The sequence below is a fragment of the Ahaetulla prasina genome, chromosome 1, assembly GCF_028640845.1.
Source record: "Ahaetulla prasina isolate Xishuangbanna chromosome 1, ASM2864084v1, whole genome shotgun sequence".
Classification (NCBI taxonomy): Eukaryota; Metazoa; Chordata; class Lepidosauria; order Squamata; family Colubridae; genus Ahaetulla; species Ahaetulla prasina.
The window spans coordinates 142,575,751-142,596,029 of record NC_080539.1 but is presented as its reverse complement, the minus strand read 5'-3'; the positions used below and the strand labels follow the sequence as shown (position 1 = coordinate 142,596,029).

At 38.2% G+C, this 20,279-nt stretch overlaps 1 protein-coding gene across 1 annotated transcript; it reads left to right on the top strand.

Moving 5' to 3' along the window:
- Positions 1–813: 813 nt before the first annotated feature.
- LOC131195383 (1-acyl-sn-glycerol-3-phosphate acyltransferase epsilon-like) lies at positions 814–18,628 on the top strand. The gene is made up of 8 exons (XM_058177233.1): positions 814–1,667; positions 3,990–4,059; positions 5,469–5,584; positions 6,910–6,999; positions 8,192–8,282; positions 12,583–12,744; positions 16,123–16,246; positions 17,401–18,628. The coding sequence occupies exons 1-8, from the start codon at positions 1,449–1,451 to the stop codon at positions 17,624–17,626; spliced, it is 1,098 nt and encodes a 365-aa protein (XP_058033216.1). The 5' UTR covers positions 814–1,448; the 3' UTR covers positions 17,627–18,628.
- The last annotated feature ends 1,651 nt before the right edge of the window (positions 18,629–20,279 follow it).

Sequence of the window (20,279 nt, the reverse complement as noted above, 5' to 3'; positions counted from 1 at the left end):
GCTGGGAATGTTAGGAGACAAGTGGTGATGGGTGTACCATTGGACGATCAGAAAGACCAAGATGCTGACAGATTGTCAAGGAGAAAATCTGTCTGTGTTGTCATTAAAGTCAACACCACCTTGATGGCATATTGCTTTTGAGGGCTTTGAGCTAAAATTGAGGGCTTTGAGCTAAAATTGTTTTAAGAGGCAATGGGATGTTGAACTAATCCCTAGGAGGGACAAGTTTAGATCTACCATCTGCCATGGTGCCAGCTCCCAAGATATTTTACACAAACACACCCCAAATTTAGAAGCCACCCAACTCACTCACAGGCATACAAATTAAACATGAAAACTGTATATTATGTATAACTATATATAGCCTGTATATTAAACCTTCCTATAAGGTTATGGAAGTGTCTGGCCATTGTCTCCTTCCTAGGGCTGAGAGAGACCGACTGGTCTAAGATCACCCAGCTGGCTGGTGCCTAAAAAATCTCCCGGATTCTATCGGTGCCTTAAACCAAGTCTCTTAATTCTCTTTGCCCTCAAAGTTTGCCAGATTTTCTGTTTCATTTCCATTTCTCCAACGGCAGCAAGACCTATCAACATTTTATTTTTTATTTTATTTATTTATTTTGTCAATCATATAGAAGATAACAGGTAAAAGTATAAACATAATTTGGATACCTGAAAAGAGTTAAGTAAAAATGGAATATTAGGGCAGGGACGGTAGGCACGCGGGTGCACTTATGCACGCCCCTTACATCCAAAGGGCAAATTAAGATTGGAAAAGCGGAGCAGGGAGCAGAGCCGGATGAAGCTCTGCAACCCTTATTCTCCCACCCGTCGTCCTTCAGCTTCTGCTTTTAGTCACAATTTTACTCTCTCCTTTGCCCTCACTTTGGTGGCTACTGCTACTCCCTGAGCTAGGACGGGTGACTCCAAGTCGCCTAACTCCGAGTTTTGCGGCTCAGCTTCCCGCCTGCCGCCGCCGCCGCTACTTCCCTTCCCCGGCGGTTATTCGGCGCCTTTCCAAAACAACAACCCTCCCCAAGGGAGGCGTTCAGATCCAAGGCGGAGAAAGGGCCGGAAGCCTCCACGGCGGCTCCCGACGACCGAGGCGGAGTTGGCTGGCGGCAAGCGCCGCTTCCCCCTTGCCCTCCCCGGCGCCGGACGGGAGAAAAAGGGGGGCGATGACGGCGGCGGCGGCTGATTGAGGGCGAGGGCTTGTGTGAGCTCCGCCCGGCTGCCTCACCCCTTGCCCGCCCATGCTGCTTCCGCCTGGGCTGCGGAGGGCCATGCGGCCGACAGCTGAGGCCGTCCTCTTCCTTTCCCTCCTCCTCCTCTTCTCCCTCGGCTGCAGCCGGAGCCCCCGGTCGTGAGAAGGCGCGGAGGCGCTTGAGCGCAGCGGCGACGGGCGACGGGAGCAGAAGCCGAATCGCGCCCCGGGCGGAGGAGAGAAGATGCTGCTGTCGGTGCTGCTGCACACTTACTCCATGCGCTACGTGCTGCCCGCCGCCGTCATGCTGGGCACCGCGCCCACCTACATCCTGGCCTGGGGGGCCTGGCGGCTGTTCTCGGCCCTGCTGCCCGCCCGCTTCTACCACCAGGTGGACGACCGGCTCTACACCATCTACCAGAGCATGGTGCTCTTCTTCTTCGAGAATTACACCGGCGTGCAGGTGAGGGAGGGCGGCTCGCGGGCTGCGCTGAGGTTGGGGGACTCCCTTCTCCCGCTCTGCCCTCTAACCTACCCCCTCCCCCCCCCAAGAGAAGAGTGCAGAGAAGAGCAACAAAGATGATTAGGGGACTGGAGGCTAAAACGTATGAAGAACGGTTGCAGGAACTGGGTATGTCTAGTTTAATGAAAAGAAGGACTAGAGGAGACATGATAGCAGTGTTCCAATATCTCAGGGGCTGCCACAAAGAAGCAGTTTGAATAGTCAAACTATTCTCCAAAGCACCTGAGGGTAGGACAAGAAGCAGTGGGTGGAAACTGATCAAGGAGAGAAGCAACTTAGAACTAAGGAGAAATTTCCAGACATAACAAACAAAATCAGTGGAACAACTTGCTTCCAGAAGTTGTGAATGCTCCATCACTGGAAGTTTTTAAGAAGATATTGGATAACCATTTGTCAGAAGTGGTGTAGAGCAGGGATCTTCAACTTTGGCAACTTTAAGTCTTTGCTGGCTGAGGAACTCTGGGAGTTGAAGTGCACAAGTCTTAAAGTTGCCAAGGTTGGAGACTACTGGTGTAGAGTTTCCTGCCTGAGCAGGGGGTTGGACTAGAAGACCTCCAAGGTCCCTTCCAACTCTGTTATTCTAATCTAATCTAAAGGGAGGGAGGGTGTCTGTGCAAGATAGCAAATACAGTAGCTGCTGCTTCCTGCCATTTTTTCTGTGTAGCATAAAACTAAGGCCCAAATATCACCGATGCACCACAGAGGAAGGACTGACTTGCCTTTCTGTCTGAACATTGTTCACTATTTTCATTGCCCAGAAAAGAGACAATAGATCAGAAGTGAGTGAGCTATAAAACCTGCATGGAGTCGAGCTTTATTCCCACAATACCACCACCGTCTCATTGGATTTCTCTGAAATGATCTAATAGTTAGAGCTGCCCGGTAGGTGGTGTGCATGCAGATTTGGAAGTTGAACCTTAGAATATATCTATTTTTGTTAGATTGGGAAATATTTCACATTTCATATAGTAAACTCAACACTTGTTCCTACAGTTTTTCTGACAACAATCCGGTTGAGCTGATGCCTGAATTACCAGAGTATCATTCTGAAGAATGCTACTCCACTCAAACTACTATTATTTTTGCTTGCATTTTGATATAACTGTAATAGAACTGGCCCCCCAAATCATTTTTAGAGACAGGGACTTTCTTTAATGAAGCTAAATGTAGAGGGGTTTTCCCCTCAAATGATTTTAAAAGTTTCTCCCCATTTTTTCAGAGTAAATAGATATGCTGAATCACCTGAATTAAACTGCATTAAATTTTTAATTTGTATATGATTAATTAAAATAATTTTGCGTTACACAGTATCAGCAACATGTTTAACTTGCTTTTAACTGCCCCTTTAAGTTTCTTGTCTGCATAACTGTTGCAAGCAGCTGCTGGAGAGGAGCTACAACTTTTGATTATAGTATACTTTCCATTCTTCCATTCTCACAGACTCCATTGTAGTTTTAATGAATAATTTTAATTTCATCAAATTACAATTCTCAGTTGTCAACAAATATTCAATTATTGCAGAGATGCAGTGTAAGATGCTTAAAGCTACATACACAAGTGATGCTGATTCATGATAGTTTGTTATGTGTTTGGATTGCAATGATTTCAAATTTTAGGTGAGGAATTATATGACTGAAATTACTCTTGTTTATCAAAAAACAAAATATAGTAATCCTTTGAGCACACAAATACATTGCATATACTTGTAAGAAGTATAGGAAAGCGTTCTGTTTTTTACATTTTCCCCCATACATTGAAAAGTATTGTTTCTTGATTATGATGTAACCCCACTTAAATTATGAAGTAGTATGAACTACTTATCTCTAAAAACAGCTTGCGTGCTCTGTTGGTGCAAGTCGTACTTGTTTAAATGAATTTAATTAATTGCCATGGTAATGAAATTGTATCTCAGTTGCTACATATGTTAGAATCTTCCTGGATTTGCATAATATACTGAGATGCAAACTACAGCATATGATGTGAACATGCTCATATATGCTACCGTTACAAAGAACAATCTCACTGGAAACAACAACAAAACGAACCTATCCTTAAGGTAGGTTTGGTGGGGGGGAGGAGGACAAAGGATTTGGAATATATGATAGTCAAAAAGCCAGTTACAGTACTTGGTCTAGTTAGACTCTTGTGTCTTAAGAATAATTAACATTATTCATCTTTAAAAGAAGAAACAAAATTTGAGATTTGATTTTAAATTTATTTTTATATAATGAGGCTAACTAAATACTTTTTCTCCCTTCCTAGATAATTCTGTATGGTGATTTGCCAAAAAATAAAGAGAATGTGGTATGTATATCAAATCATCAAAGTACAGGTTTGTATATTGCTGGTTTCTCTATAAGGCATTTTTTGTAATGTTAACAATTAAAATGAATGAAGTAGAAGTACAGTAGTCTTCCCTTAAAAACTGTAATTGGGACTTGAGTTTTATCTGTTGAGATGAGATGCCCATGTGACTGCTTCACTGACAACCGCAATCCCACCATTCCCTGTTGCAGTCGTTAAACAATCTCAGGGGTTGTTAAGTGAATGAAGCCCCTCTCTGTGCTTGTGGAGGGATTTTGGCTTCATATATTCTTGGATTTCAGTTGCTGAGGTTCAAGCAGACATGAAGGTGGCCATTCTCCTTTCCTGCCTCTGCAGAGCCAAGAAGGCATAAAACAGCAGAACCAGCCCCCAAGGATGAGATGTTAGCACTATGTAACCTTCTTGCCAGCTTCCCCATTCACTTTCTGTGGAGGCTAACAGGAAAGATGGCAAGGGATGATCACATGATTGCAGGGTGTTTGACAACCAGTCATAAGGGCGAACAGGTTGCCAAGAACCCAGATTGTGATCACATGACCACCTTTTCTGAGGCGTTCATAATTTCAAACAGTCATTAAGCGAGGACTATCTGCATGTAGAACTAAAATTCAGATTAAAATATCTATAATTGAATATTTGGGTTATGGACTAATTTACTTCATGTGTAAGAGTTGGTAGAAGCTTGATTTTTTTGTATGATATGTTAGAAGCCTGATTTAAAATAACAAATTTTCTACATACAGTGAAGCTTTTAAAATTCTTGGCAAATTCAGGCTCATACCTTTCCTTTGGTACTCCTGCAAGATGAGATATCTAATTTTCTCCATTTCCTCCCTGCTCTTTATAATTCCCTGTCTATATCGAAAAATTACTTTAAAAGATGGTGACTTGGTAGAGTACCATAAAATGGTTCAAGCAGATGCGGGAATCAGATAAGAGAGATGAGTTTGGTTGCCATCTTCTGAGAGTGGAATCACTTTCTTCCACTGAAAAACTATTGCTGGATTTTGTCACAAAAGTTTCCTATTTGTTATTAGCTTCATTGATAAACTACTTTATATCCCACAAGTTTTCTTTTTTCTAATTCAGCTTTTAAGAGCACAGTTTGTAAAATGACAGTCTATATCGATCTTGTTCTGAATTATATTAAAATGAGTTGGTAGTCCTAGCCAAGTGAATTAAATAGCATCATATTCATTTAAAACTTTTCTATTGACAATTAAGAAATAAATGGAAAATAGAAAGTTCAAAACCTAAAAAGAGAAGGTATAGAATTGTGGAAAGAGTTTATTTTACTTTGTAACTGAAAAGCTCAATTCATGATCTTTAGCAGCATTTTTTTTCTGGAAAGAGAATTGGCATTGCGTATTCCAGGGATGTATTATATTTATAAATATTTGTGTTCTGGGTTTGCAGTTGATTGGATTATAGCAGATATGTTGGCCATCAGGCAAAATGCTCTTGGACATATTCGATACGTTTTGAAAGACAGATTAAAATGGCTTCCTTTGTACGGGTGGTATTTTTCTCAGGTAAATCTTAACTTTGTTTCTGTATTTTTATTTTTTTATCATATATATATATAGCTGCCCATTTCACAGAAAAGTGACTGTAGGTGGCGTATAACAAAAACAATTACATTTATTAATAGCAAGCTAGCTGAGAAAAAATATTAAAAACAATGTGGTTCTTTATTTCTCATATAGCCACCTATCTCACAGAAAAGCTTAATGTAAAGTAGCTAGAAGTTACTGCTTATTTTTTTGATACAATTGATTCTGCAAATATTTGGAAGCAAATCCCATTGATTTCAGTAAAATATCATCCCAGTAAAGGATTTCTCACATTCTTTCTTGAAGCATAGAGCATAAGAACTATAAATAAATCATATATTAATGCTATCTTAACAATGAATTACCATTGCATATTTTGAAGGAAAAGCAATAGAAGACCTTTTCACTTACAAAGTTAATTGATTTTGTTTGTATGCTACAAAAGAAATGTATTTCGATCTGATTCAGGCTATTCCCAATCAAGCAGAGTTTGCTCCCCTACTAATCCATCCTCCCTTGTTATTTGAAATTCACCTTAATGTGAATATTTTTGCCATAATAAATGGCTAAAGTTGCTACAGTACTTTCATTGTGCTGCAAGAGAGTATCTTGGCTAATGCTCTGAAAAGTGTTAAATATTTCAGTCCTAATTAGATTTACTTTGATTTAGAAGTAAACCACATAACATTCATTTTAGTCAGGCAAGTTGCCATCCTTTACAGCCTAAGTAGCCACTGAACCAAACACAATTAGGATTCCCATGTAAGAAATCTATCTAAATGCATTTATTTCATTAAAGTCTGACACAGGTAACGCCTTGTCACTAGCCTCCATTGTATTATCTAGATAAGAATTTAAAATTTGGCTGGAGTCTCACTTTTGAGGCAAAAGAAATAGGTGGATTCTGGACCTCTATGAATTTTTCACTGCTTAATATAATCGTCCTAATACTTTGGAGCTTTGGCATAGTAATAATCATAGTTCAGATTCCCACACTTAGAGATACTTTCTTCTATCTAGCATCCATATAGAATCAACTCTTATGGGAAAAAAACTGTATTTTTTCTGTTTTTTGAATAGAAAAATATAAATTTTTTTCTGTTTTTTGAATAGAAAAATATAAAATAAAAGCAAAAACATCTGCATGTTCCTAACATTGCAAAAGCAAATTTAAGGGCGTAGAAAGCTGCTTACCCTTCAGCGGGGAAAATGCTGGTACATTACTTTTTTTATTCCGGAGTATCAAACTACTGTTTCATGTATTATTAAGAGCTACAAACATATTCAATTTGTTTATATACTAGCATGGTGGAGTGTATGTGAAACGAAGGGCCAGATTTAATGAAAAGAAAATGAGGAACAAGTTGCATATCCAGATGAAAGCAAAAACTCCAGTAAGCTTCTCTATTTCCACTTTGTACAGTATACAAGTTCTCTCTCTCCCCCCACATCTCCCTCCCTCCCTCCCCCCTCTCTCCTTATGTTTGTGATATCAGGTGACACAAAAGTAAAAAGTCAGGAGTCAATTCATTTTTCCACAATTGGATGCTGGTTTATGCTTTCTTTCTAGGAAGTGAGGGAGCTGCTTTAAGCAGTTCTCTTCGTTTGATTACTGGAAGGATAAACATATGCACCTTCCAGGAAAAGTCCTGGCATTAAGATGTAAAACTGTTTACATAGCATAATTAGGCTGAAGAAACTCATTTTTAGAAACAGCCTGTTAATTCTGTTGAGGGGTCGTATATATCTCTTTTAAACAACCCTAAGCAACAGGATAGGTAGTCCTTGACTTACAACCATAGTTGAGACCAAAATTTTGGCCTCTAAATGTTGCAGTCTTTAAGCAAGTCATCACGTGATCAGACCCAATTTTTATGACCATTTTACTGCCATTAAGTGAATCGCATGGCGTTTATGTCAATCTCATGGTTTGTTAAGCAAATCCAGCTTCCCCAGTTGTCACAAATCGCAAGATGCTGCAACTGTCATAAATGTGAGCCAATTGTGATCATGTGACTGTGAGGACGTTATGCTGATTGCAGCTTCAAGGGTGATCTGTAGAGGAGTCTCTGAGGAGATTTAACTCTGAACCATCACTAAACAAACAGTTGTAAGTCAAGGACTACCTATAGTGGAAAAATATTAATGTAAGTTTATATTCATAAAAATTAACCTAATGACTAATGCATAATTGTATTAGTGTATTTGTGTTATTAAACAGCAAAGAGAATAAGAAAGACATTAAAGAAAAAAAAGAAAATAGTTTCAATTTAGTCTTATTGTCCAAATAATTCATTATGGGATGCTAATGTTAAATGAATTGAGTTTTGCTTTAGCACAGCAAGCCTGGGTGAGCTCTGCATTCTTTCACAAATTACATTTGTTAGAACTGATAAAGGCACAAAGTAATTGTGTTATGATGCAGGGTTGGAAGAAAACAGAGACTTTTGACTGGAGCAACCTCATTGAAGCTCAGTCTTACAATTTGCTTGTAATTCAGTTCTCAGTCTTGAGACTGAACTGTTTAACTTAATAAAACTGTTTGTACACACACACACACACATTTATATATATTTAATTCCACAGATGTACCTTGTGATTTTTCCAGAAGGAACACGTTACAGTCCAGAGCGGCCCAAAGTCATTGCAGATAGTCAGGCATATGCTGATAAGGAAGGTAAGAGAAACAAAGTGGATTTGAGATGAAGAGACAAGCATGACAGACTTCCATTTATTTAAACTAGTTTTCTCCCACTTTGGTACTATAAAGCAGCATCTGAAGATAAAGTGAAACAAATATATTACAAATGCTTTACAGGAAATCCACCATCATATGGCATATAATAAGCTGTTAGAGCCAGGATTTTGGGGGTGGGTGGGGGATGAGTAGTCAGATCTACCACTCTTCCCAAATGTTTTTAAAAGCCCAACTTATGATAGGGGTAGTGCAATTGCCCTGAGTCTGATAGCATTGATCAATGGCATTGCTTATTTCTATCAAGTTAAAACCAGTTACTATATTTTCTGTAGCAATATAACTTTTAGCAGTGTGAATTTGAATAATGAGACCATTTCATAGGATTCATTAACTGCACTAATCAAGACCTAAACCTATCACTCTAACAGTTGGAAAATTTCTTTGGCCTAAGACTGTGAGAGCCTTTCCAATTTACTCTGCTGATCTCTTTCCAAGCCTTCCAGAATTTCAGCTGGGAGGAGGTGCCCTGCATTGCCATTTTGAGAGACAATTCTAATACCCAATCAGGACACTGGTGTAATGACTGAATGATCAAAGCAAGGTAGAGTGTTAAAAATAGCCCTCTGGAGCATAAACAAAAGTTCTGGAAGCAAAGACTGAAAGAATTACTGAGTTGAGTTACAATTTACTGGTTAAGATTGATATAAGATTGTATTTCCTATAAGGTGCCGTGAGTGAGTAGGTGGCAGTATAAATGTTCCAAATAAAATAAAATAAATAAATATAAAATGTCTAAAAGTTTATAAAAGGATATATAAGAAACATGTTAGGGTTTGAAGAACCCATTAATATTTTTTTCCAAGTCTTGGAGTTGATAAAGTTGATTTAAAATTAATTTTATGTGCCATGGATGCAACACCTGACAATATTTTATATTCTTTTGCAGTTTTGCAAGCGTGCAAATTTGTAACTAAATTGCATTCACATCCACTTATTTATAATGATGATGATGATGATGATGATGATGATGATGATGATGATGATAATAATAATAATAATAATTATTATTATTATTATTATTATTATTATTATTATTATTTAATTTTTATACCGCCCTTCTCCCGAAGGACTCAGGGCGGTGAACAGCCAGATAAAACAATACAATATATTACAATAAAAACACTATTAAAAAACTTATTCAATATGGCCTAAATTTAAAATAAAATACATAATGTAAAATAACCCCAGTAAAATCCAATAAAAAACCCTATTAAGCCAGTCCTGCTCGGAAGAACAAATATGTCTTCAGCTTGCGGCGAAAGGTCCGGAGGTCAAGAAGTTGTCGAAGTCCTGGGGGAAGCTCATTCCAGAGGGTAGGTGCCCCCACAGAGAAGGCTCTCCCGCTGGGGGTCGCCAGCCTACACTGTTTGGGTGACGGCACCCTGAGAAGACCCTCTCTATGGGAGCGTACCGGTCGGTGGGAGGCATGTGGTAACAGAAGGCGGTCCCGAAGATATCCCGGTCCTATGCCATGGAGCGCTTTAAAGGTGGTGCACCTTGAAGTGCACCCGGAAAACCACAGGTAGCCAATGCAGCCTGCGCAGGATCGGTGTTATATGGGAGCACGAGTGGCTCCCTCTATTACCCGCGCAGCTGCATTCTGGACCAACTGAAGTCTCCGGGTGCACCTCAAGGGGAGCCCCATGTAGAGAGCATTGCAGTAGTCCAGGCGAGAAGTGATGAGGGCGTGAGTGACCGTGCATAAGGCATCCCGGTCTAGAAAGGGGCGCAACTGGCGGACCAGGCGGACCTGGTAAAAAGCTCTCCTGGAGACGGCTGCCAAATGATCTTCAAAAGACAACCGTCCATCCAGGAGAACACCCAGATTGCGCACCCTCTCCATTGGGGCCAATGATTCGCCCCCAACAGTCAGCCGCAGTTGCAGCTGGCTGTACTGGGATGCCGGCATCCACAGCCACTCAGTCTTGGAGGGGTTGAGCTTGAGCCTGTTTCTCCCCATCCAGACCCGCACAGCCTCCAAACACCAAGACACCACTTCGACAGCTTCATTGGGGTGGTCAGGGGTGGAAATGTACAGCTGGGTGTTATCCGCGTACAGTTGATAACTCACCCCAAAACCACTGATGACCTCACCCAGCGGCTTCATGTAGATGTTGAACAGGAGAGGCAAGAGAACCGACCACTGTGGCACCCCACAAAGGAGGATTATGTTCAGATTGGAGACTTTGGATGCATAGTTTGTGTTCCATGATGAGGAAAACAATTGTCATGATTGGTTATTGAAGAATATTTTTGCCACAACAGCTCTTTTTGTTCAGTGATCAGAGAACATTTGGATATCTTCTCTGCAAATTAAATGTGTGTTTTAGAGCAGGGGTCTCCAGCCTTGGTCCCTTTAAGACTTGTGGACTTCAAATCCCAGAGTCCCTCAGCCAGCAAAGCTGGCTAAGGAACTCTAGGAGTCGAAGTCCACAAGTCTTAAAGGGACCAAAGTTGGAGACCCCTGTTTGTTTTATTTATTTATTTATTTATTTATTTATTTATTTATTTATTCGTATTTTTATACCGCCCTTCTCCGAAGACTCAGGGCGGTGTACAGCCAATAAAACGACAAAAAACCCAACAAATTTAAAATACACTTTCAAATTTAAAAAACTGATTCAATCGCTGTAACTTAAAATATTAGCTAAAATTTATCAAAACTAAAACTTTGGTAAAAACCCTATTAAAACCCACTAAAACCCCCATACTAAAATCAATCAGGCCAGCCCCGCTTGGTGAAAAAAGAAAGTCTTGAGCTCGCGCTTAAAGGTCCGGAGATCAGGGAGGAGACGGAGTCCGACCGGCAGCTCATTCCATAAAGCCGGGGCCCCCACAGAGAACGCCCTTCCCCTGGGGGCCGCCAGCCGACATTGACTAGCTGACGGCACCCTAAGAAGACCCTCCCTGTGGGCGCGCACTGGACATATCGGACAATGAGAGGTAACTGTCGGCAGCAGGCGGTCCTGTAAATATCCCGGTCCAATGCCATGGAGCGCTTTAAAGGTGATAACCAACACCTTGAAGCGCACCCGGAAGACCACCGGCAACCAATGCAGCCTGCGCAGGAGAGGTGTTACATGGGAGCTACAAGGAGCTCCCTCAACCCCCCGCGCGGCCGCATTCTGTACCAGTTGGAGCAGTTTTAGAGGGATATGGAGGCTTAATGGACCACTGTGAATGCCATGAACTTACATGCATTTTAGAAGAAGCCCTATGATTCACTGAATTGATCCGTGATACTGGGTAGATGTGTGATCATTCTCCTCAAAGATAAGAAGGAAGAATAAAAACACTAGTTTGGATCTAGTGAAAAAAGTAAGGTTTTATATTTAGGCCAAAAAAACAAAATGCACAGGTACTGGATATGTGGTACCTTGCTCAATAGTAATAACTGTGAGAGGGATCTTGGAGTCCTTGTGGACAACCATTTGGATATGAGCCAGCAGTGTGCAGCAGCTGCCAAAAAAGCCAACACAGTTCTGGGCTGCATAAACAGAGGGATAGAATCAAGATCACGTGAAGTGTTAATACCACTTTATAATGCCTTGGTAAGGCCATACTTGGAATATTGCATTCAGTTTTGGTCGCCACGATGTAAATAAGATGTTGAGACCCTAGAAAGAGTGCAGAGAAGAGCAACAAAGATGATTAGGGGACTGGAGGCTAAAACATATGAAGAACGGTTGCAGGAACTCGGTATGCCTAGTTTAATGAAAAGAAGGACTAGGGGAGACATGATAGCAGTGTTCCAATATCTCAGGGGTTGCCACAAAGAAGAGGGAGTCAAACTATTCTCCAAAGCACCTGAGGGTAGAACAAGAAGCAATGGGTGGAAACTAATCAAGGAGAGAAGCAACTTAGAACTAAGGAGAAATTTCCTGACAGTTAGAACAATTAATCAGTGGAACAACTTGCCTGCAGAAGTTGTAAATGCTCCAACACTGGAAATTTTTAAGAAAATGTTGGATAACCATTTGTCTGAAATGGTGTAGGGTTTCCTGCCTGGGCAGGGGGTTGGACTAGAAGACCTCCAAGGTCCCTTCCAACTCTGTTGTTGTTGTTGTTGTTGTTGTTGTTGTTGTTGTTGTTGTTGTTATTATTACAAAATCAGAATCAATGGCTGGTTTTATAGATGTCACCTGCAGGATCTAGAGATGTTACCATTTTCCTGGGCAACCTACTAAATCTTTTTCTCTCTGCCTTTCCTCTTGGTTAGGTCTTGCAGTACTGAAACATGTCCTTACTCCACGGGTGAAGGCCATTCACGTTGCTATTGATTCAATGAAGAGCTACTTAGATGCTGTTTATGATATTACAATAGCCTTCGAAGGTACTACAGACCATAAAGGACAAAGGAAAGTGGCACCAACCATGATCGGTCAGTAGGTGTTATTGAATTACTTTTAAAAAGCCTTCTCTTGCCTGATTCATACTGGGAGAATCCACATCCTTCATGGAATTTCTAGAACATTCAACTTGAACTTTTTCTGTGCTCCAAATGATATATGGTTGGGCTCAGGTTTTTGTTTGACTTCTAAATTTCCAATTAATTTCATTTCCAATATTTCTATTTTAGGTTCTCTTTCTACTGGCTGGCTAATACATTTGTTTACATAAGCTAGCATTTAACTTGATTTGTTGCGGCACTGGATTTTAAACTGGGGAGGAGAGTTCTTTGTTCTTTTTGTTATATATATGTTTTTATATCTTAATTACTGGTATAAAATATCATTTATATTTTGTTAGGATATAGTTACATTAAGAACAGCAGTTTACTTTTTTTTTAAAAAAAACATTTTTTTTTGTTTTATTACGACATAAACACATAATCTGTGTTTTCTTTTTACATGACAGTTTCATTCCTTCAGCTTTCTGCTTTATACATTCCCTTTTTCCCTTCTTTTTTACTATCTTTGACTTTATCGTCCCTTTACATCTAGTTTCATTTATTGATGTGTTTCAAATGGATTTAAGGAGGGGAAGGGAAGAAATAAAAACTAGAACATTTCATCCACACAAACCTGGCATACTCATTGATTATGTGTCAATAGGTCAGTGTCAACACTTAGTGAACACATGGATGGGTATTCTCCATGTTTTCCCCCCATGTACCCATCGCTGCTGTAATTGAGTCCGCCCATCTTATTGCTGCTTATCTTCTTTTTCCCTCTCCTTACACCTTCCCCAGCATTAGAGTCTCCTCCCGAGAGTTAATTCTTCCAAAAATGTGTCCCAAATGGGATGATTTGAACCTGGTCATTTTTGCCTTGAGTTAGATTTGTTCTGTGATCCATTTGTTTGTTTTCTGGGCCATTCATAGTATTCTCAGGAGCCCACTCCACCATCAGATATGAAAAGTATCAATGCTGTTTCTATCCTGCTTCTTCAAAATCCAACTTTCACCTCCATAGAGTATTGCAGAGAAAATCATTATCTGCACACCTTTAATCTTTGACATCTGAATGTATTTTACAAGTTTTCATTTCTGTTCAACCAAGTCTTGTCTGTGGCATATTTCTTTATTGCTACTTCCTTTATTAGTGATAGTCGATCCAAAAGCCATCTACCACTTCACTATCTTGTTTTGTAGTTCTAAGCCTGATGCTATACCTATTGTCATTAGTTTGGTCTTTATATGTAGTCTTATTCCCTTGTTGTCATCAGGCTGCTTGATTTCACTGTTAGAGCTTGCAGTTCATTGGCAATCTCAGCACGCAGAGTATAATGTTATCAGCACAACACACATTATTGATGATTCTTCCCCAAACCATTCTGCTTCCCTCTGCCCAGAGAGTCCAAGTACATTTTCCTCCTTGATATTTCTAACATTGGCATTCCAGTCTCCAATGACAAGCTGCACATCAATTTCAATTTCAGATTTAATGTTCTACCCATTTCAAATTTAATGTGACCATTAAACTGACAAACATTCTCTTCTTCCGTATCAGTGGTTGGCGCACAAGCTAAAATAATCAAAATAATAAGGGCCTCTGGTGGCTCAGCAGACTAAGTCTGTCTGTTATTATTAACACAGCTGCTTGCAATTACTGCAAGTTCAAGTCCCACCAGGCCCAAGGTTGACTCAGCCTTCCATCCTTTATAAGGTAGGTAAAATGAGGACCCAGATTGTTGGGGGGGCAATAAGTTGACTTTGTATATAATATACAAATGGATGAAGACTATTGCTTGACATAGTGTAAGCCGCCTTGAGTCTTCGGAGAAGGGCGGGATATAAATTCAAATTTTTAAAAAAAATACATTGATAGATTAAAGCATTATTTGCAAAATCTAATTGATGTAATTGGTCTGTAATTGCATTGTATAACAGACGATACATCGCCAAGTATGGTTCTTATTTTATTATTTCTGACTGTGAAAATGCTGCTCTTCCGTCTTTGTTTTTCATGTCCTGAATAGTACAGTGTAGGATCTCCTGAAAGCGTTCCATTTCTATCCATTTGAATTTGCTGATACTTAATATGTCAAAGTTAGTCCATTCGTTTCCTATTTCACTGTGTTGAACTTTTCTGTGTTTATATCTCTTACATAAGCACCCATATTTATCCTTAATAATTGGGGATTTGCCACCAACTTTGGAAGGGGGACTTCAGAGTACTGGGGCAGGAAAGTTGCAATAGAAAACTGGAGAGTTGCATATTTGCTGTGGGCCTACCCAAGTTAAATGTCCCTCCTTAACCAAACCTTATGGACAATGAAGTCTTGTGTTATGACTGAATAATGCCCAGAGCAGCACATCAAGTAATAGCCATGCCTGTTCTGAGTGTGTTGAGGGAAGATGGGGAATGGATTTCTGATCTTAAGAAGCATGCAATGAAGTGTTCTATGTGTGTGTATATGTATACCTGCCATTTTTCCCTCAGAAAATGTTATTTTCTTTAGTTTTCAATGTGATCTTAGGATAGCATTGTATCCTGTTTTATTGTTTTTATTAATAATGGCTTTTTAAAAAAAAAACATTTATTCATGTCTACAGTTTTTAGAAAATAAGGCTTCGGCACATACTTAATTCTCGGTAAACATAACTTTGTATTTAACTTTTATAGAAAAATTGTCATTTTTGTATTGGGTTTCTTTCATCGTAATCTTAAGAATAATGTTCTAAAAATAGGTACATTTTTTTGAAAGGGGAATCTAGGAATTTATTGGAAACAAGACATAAATGCTTTCATTTCATACCAGTATATGCAGGTAAAAAATAAAATAGGATGCATTCATCCCATTCATTTAATGATAAAAGTGTAAGAAATTATTATATTCTTTTGTATCGTTCAAGAAAAAATATATTTCATATTGTTTTTGTTCGTTATCTTCATCCAAACTAAATTAAACTAACAATCTATTTTATCATTTCCATTTAATGAGGCCTCTGAGCATTTGCAATACTGTAAAAAGTCACAAGGGAATGTGAGGAATTATTTTTCCTATATATTTTCAATGTTTAATATGAAATGTTAGCAATTAATATATTTAAACATATTCTAAAAACTCATAGATCTTGTTATACAATTTTTAAAATTTATTTTGAAAGAAATACATGCAGCCTTTTAGAATAAAAGATTTGCTAGGGTGGCTTAAAAAACCAGTTTAAAATCACAGTCTAAAATCCAGATTTGAAACTTGGATCAGTTTTAAAGATTGTTAAATAAATAAGTTAGCCTTTAATTTTACAAATAAAATTGAAATGAAATTAATCATATTATAACAAAAGTATTTATAATGTCCTTCTGGATTTTAGACTTTCTTTGTAAGGAGTGTCCAAGAATTCACATCCATATTGAAAGAATTGAACTAAAAGATATTCCAGAAGAACAAATGTTTATGAGAAGATGGCTTCATGACCGTTTTGAAGTCAAGGACAAGTAAGTGGTAAAAAGCCGGGCTCTGTATCTATAGCATTTGATTTTTTTTAAGAAATAAAGAGAAACTATCTTTATTACTTGTATTAGTAATAAATGTTACTAGCTTAACATTTTACAGAATTGTGGTGTATGAGTTATATGCTAAATTGCACATGGGAAAATTTGAGTGTGGAAAGTAAAGTAAGGTAATAAGATGATCAATGACTATGAGAGAGGGAAATATCACTCAAACTAATGTTGTACTGTACTTGTGATTGTAACTATGAATCAATATTGATGTGAATATCCTTTACTTACAGGCCAAAAAAACCCCTGGTCCAGTTTGAATCAGTGTAACCATGTCTGTAAAACAATATTTTTTTTTAATAGATGTGGATATACTGATTCAAATTTGACAAGGTTTTTTGCCTGAGACTAAAGGATATTCACATCCATACGGATTCAATAGTAGGCTAGCCTTCTCTATAAGCTATAAGTTAATTGATTTTGTCTTGAATGCTGTGTATATTTAGCTAGTTGTGACTTGTCACAAATAAACTTGGGTTTATTTGTTACAATAAATGCACCCATATAGCTTAGCTAAAACTCTAGTCATTTTCATTTGAGTCCATTTAGCAGCTTTAATTATTTACATTTACCTACTTAAGGAAAATAGAGCTGTGCAGAGCATCCAGAATTGGTCCTTCATAAAGCACATCAGTATGAACGAAGGGCTCTCTTTGAAGGATAAAACAGCCACGTCCTTTGTGAGACTTATGCAGCTGCTTCAAAAAGACATGAACGCGTCCATTGGAATTGCTAATAAAATCTACACAGAGATACTCCTTCCAGGGGTTGTGACTGCTTGAACATTTCAGAGAGAGATGCTGTATATCTGCTAAATTGCTTTGTATCACACCTCTTTGAATGCTTTGTACAGCCCTAAAAATAAATCCATAGTACACACCATAGTAAAATTTGTGCTATTTGCAGATGAAGATCAAAAGGTTCAGTCCCTGATGTATGAAAAAAAGAATTTCAGGCCAAAAGTCATGGTTCTTGGAGGAAAGTATTTGTGATAAATTATCAGAGATAATCAGAGAATTGTATAAAAGCTTTTAACCAAAAGTATATGATAAATAAATCATATTTTTAAACTTTTTCCTTGCTCCTAGATTGCTAATAGAATTTTACGATGCAAAAGATTCTAAAAGAAGAAATAGGTTCCCTGGGAAAAGTGTTCACTCCAAACTAAGTCTCCAGAAAACATTGCCATCCTTATTATTTTTAAGCGGCTTGACTGCCAGCATGCTACTGACAGAGTCTGGAAGGAAACTTTACATAAAGACATGGATATATGGGAGCTTACTAGGCTGTTTCTGGGTCAGTATTAAAGCATAAAAACTGCACTTTCATTCAGTGGCTTTTTTCTCTTGCTTTGCACATCGCATCAAATTCTTTCCTAAATTTATATTAAAATTCTAAATAAAGTCTTATCAATTGAATATTGTATCAACACACTGTTAATCTAATTTCGTTGTGGGGGTTATGACAAAAAGGTAAATTATGTTTCTGATTTTGGAGAAGAACAGAGGAGATAACGAAGGCTTAGCATATTTTTCTTCCATGAATATGTATCTACCTACATATAACATACACTGTATGTGTTTATACTGGTTCAGATGGAGCAGTGAATGGGTTTTCTAGCATTATTTTAGATGAATGTAATTTATTTATGATAAGGTTTTCTGCTTTTTAGTTTATTACAAAAGCTCTTACATCATAAACTACAAACCAAACTGGTTTTTACTGGTACCTTCTTCTCTATTTGAATCTAGATGTGTTTTTTTCATTTTTGAAAAGAAGTTGCTCAAGCATAGGTTGTAAAAAAAGCAGGTGAAACACTCTTTATGGAAAGATGAGTTTAATAAGTGAACAAAATTTTGATCCTGTTATGTGGCTAGTTAACTTCACTTTTATAAATTTTTTGAATCCAGAAAGTGTAGTCTTTATTTAAACACCTTAAACTTGTATATGAGTAATTATATATTCAAAATAAATAATGCACTAACTGAGGCTCATTCAGTTATAAGTTTGCCAAATTTCTAGAACACTTCAGCTAAACTGCCAGTTAAGAAATGCCAGAAAAGTTCATGGATATTCCAAGTTCTGGTTTAGCCAGGCTGCTTCGTGTACAATGGCTTGCTTCATGTTAAGGAGAAAAACATGCAGTCCAGCTTGAGAAATGTGAAACAACAATTAGCGATGGAAAATGTTATTGATGAAATGAGTATGAACTGAAGTAAGCAATGCTGCTGTGCAATGAAAAGTACATTTTATGGAAATGAGGAATATTTGTATGTTCTTGCCAAAATATAAAATATGTGCCTTTGTTCGACATGATCCTGAATTGCAGTCTAATTATTACGATTCAGTCTTACTTTTGGATACTTTGAAAGTTTTTGCACTTGATGTGTGATGAACAGGATGAACAGGAGATTGAGATTGGGTTTTTGAGCTCTGTGGTTTGAAATGTGGAAAATATTCTATTAATATTTTACTTGCACGAGAACATTTCTTGTCACCGTTTGGAGACATACCAGTATACAATTTCATAAAATTTAGCATCTGTCTATCCTGTATCTAGTAGGAAAAGGGATGCTATTTTATACTTGTTGTTTTATACAACAAAGGGAAATTGTCATGATTCCAATATTAGAATAAAAAACATGAAAGGCTTTTAAAAATCTTTCTGAAATTCTCATGTCCAGTTTTTGCTGACTTTGCGAAAGCTCAAAGTGTTTGATACAAAAGCATCTAAAATGATCAGGTTTAAGTGGTTTTTTTAATAATATTGAACATATTTTACTCCTGTATGTAAAGAAAACATATTTGTCCTAAAATTATATAATGTATTTATTATTCTGTAGGTGATCATTTTCATCTGCTTCGCTGTTTGAATTTTTGTTCTCAGGTTAATGGAAAAAATCTAGTAACAAATTTTATAGGAGGAAAGTTTTGAATATTTAGAGTGACGTATTGTGCCATGTCAAAGCAAGCACATTTCAGATAGCTACATACTTGTCATTGGCTGTGTTTAGACTAATATTCCTCCTTTGGCTGTTTTGGTTTAATCATGCAGAACAATTAGTTGCAAATTAAAATTATAAACTTCAGGTCGAAAAGTCTCAGGAGCCAATTCACTTGAGCCTCTTGCAATGATCTGCCCAGAATTTCTTCAGTTCCTTTGACTGAAAGGATATATTTAAAAAGTCAATTATAAATGGAGTGAAAGTAGTCTTATTTAATTTTATTATTTCTGTTTCTTATATTCCTCTTGCTACTTCAGTAGCTAATTTTTATTTTAGTCAAGAAAACGGGTGCATGCTCACTGACGTTTAGGAAACAGTTGTGTGATGCGGTGCAATTCAGACTGCAACATTTGTTGCAAAAGAGTACCAAAGGAGCTGTTCCTTGTTTTATTTTGTTTTAGGTTGGAATCCTCTTCAGAAATTTGTTAGGTGCTCTTATCAGTTTTAAGGGAACCATCTCTTTTGAAATGGTTACGTTATGGAAAAAGTGAGACGTTTATGGCAGGATTAAATTAAAACATACATTACTATGGAAACTTCTTTCAAAAGATCACTTTTTTTGTTTCTAAACATGCATAATTACAAATTACAATTACAAATCCAGTTCCGTTTTGTGGAACTGGAATAAATATTCATAAATAACTGCTATTCTATGTACTATAGCACCCACCCCAACATCTGCCCACTGGCACTCCAAACCGTCCTTCCGTTACCACTCCAGCACCCGCCTATGGCACCCACACATCTGGTTACCTTCCATAATGTCCAACTGCAGCGCCCATTTGCCCATATTTGTACCACCCACTCATGGCACTCCCCCCCACACCTGCCTGCCCATTCCTAGCTCTCATTTACTAGCCTGCCTGTGCTGCTTTCCACATCATGGTCACATCAGATCCTCTCACTTAACATTAGCAATGGGGATTGCTGGAATTGCTGTTGCTAAGCAATGTGGGCACTTT

Bases quoted from the DNA above. Each gene is read 5' to 3' on its own strand.
- LOC131195383 (XM_058177233.1), top strand. From the start codon at position 1,449: ATGCTGCTGTCGGTGCTGCTGCACACTTACTCCATGCGCTACGTGCTG. The intron at 5,585-6,909 runs GTAAATCTTAAC...TTTATATACTAG, and splicing joins ACGGGTGGTATTTTTCTCAG to CATGGTGGAGTGTATGTGAA. The intron at 7,000-8,191 runs GTAAGCTTCTCT...TTAATTCCACAG, and splicing joins AGATGAAAGCAAAAACTCCA to ATGTACCTTGTGATTTTTCC.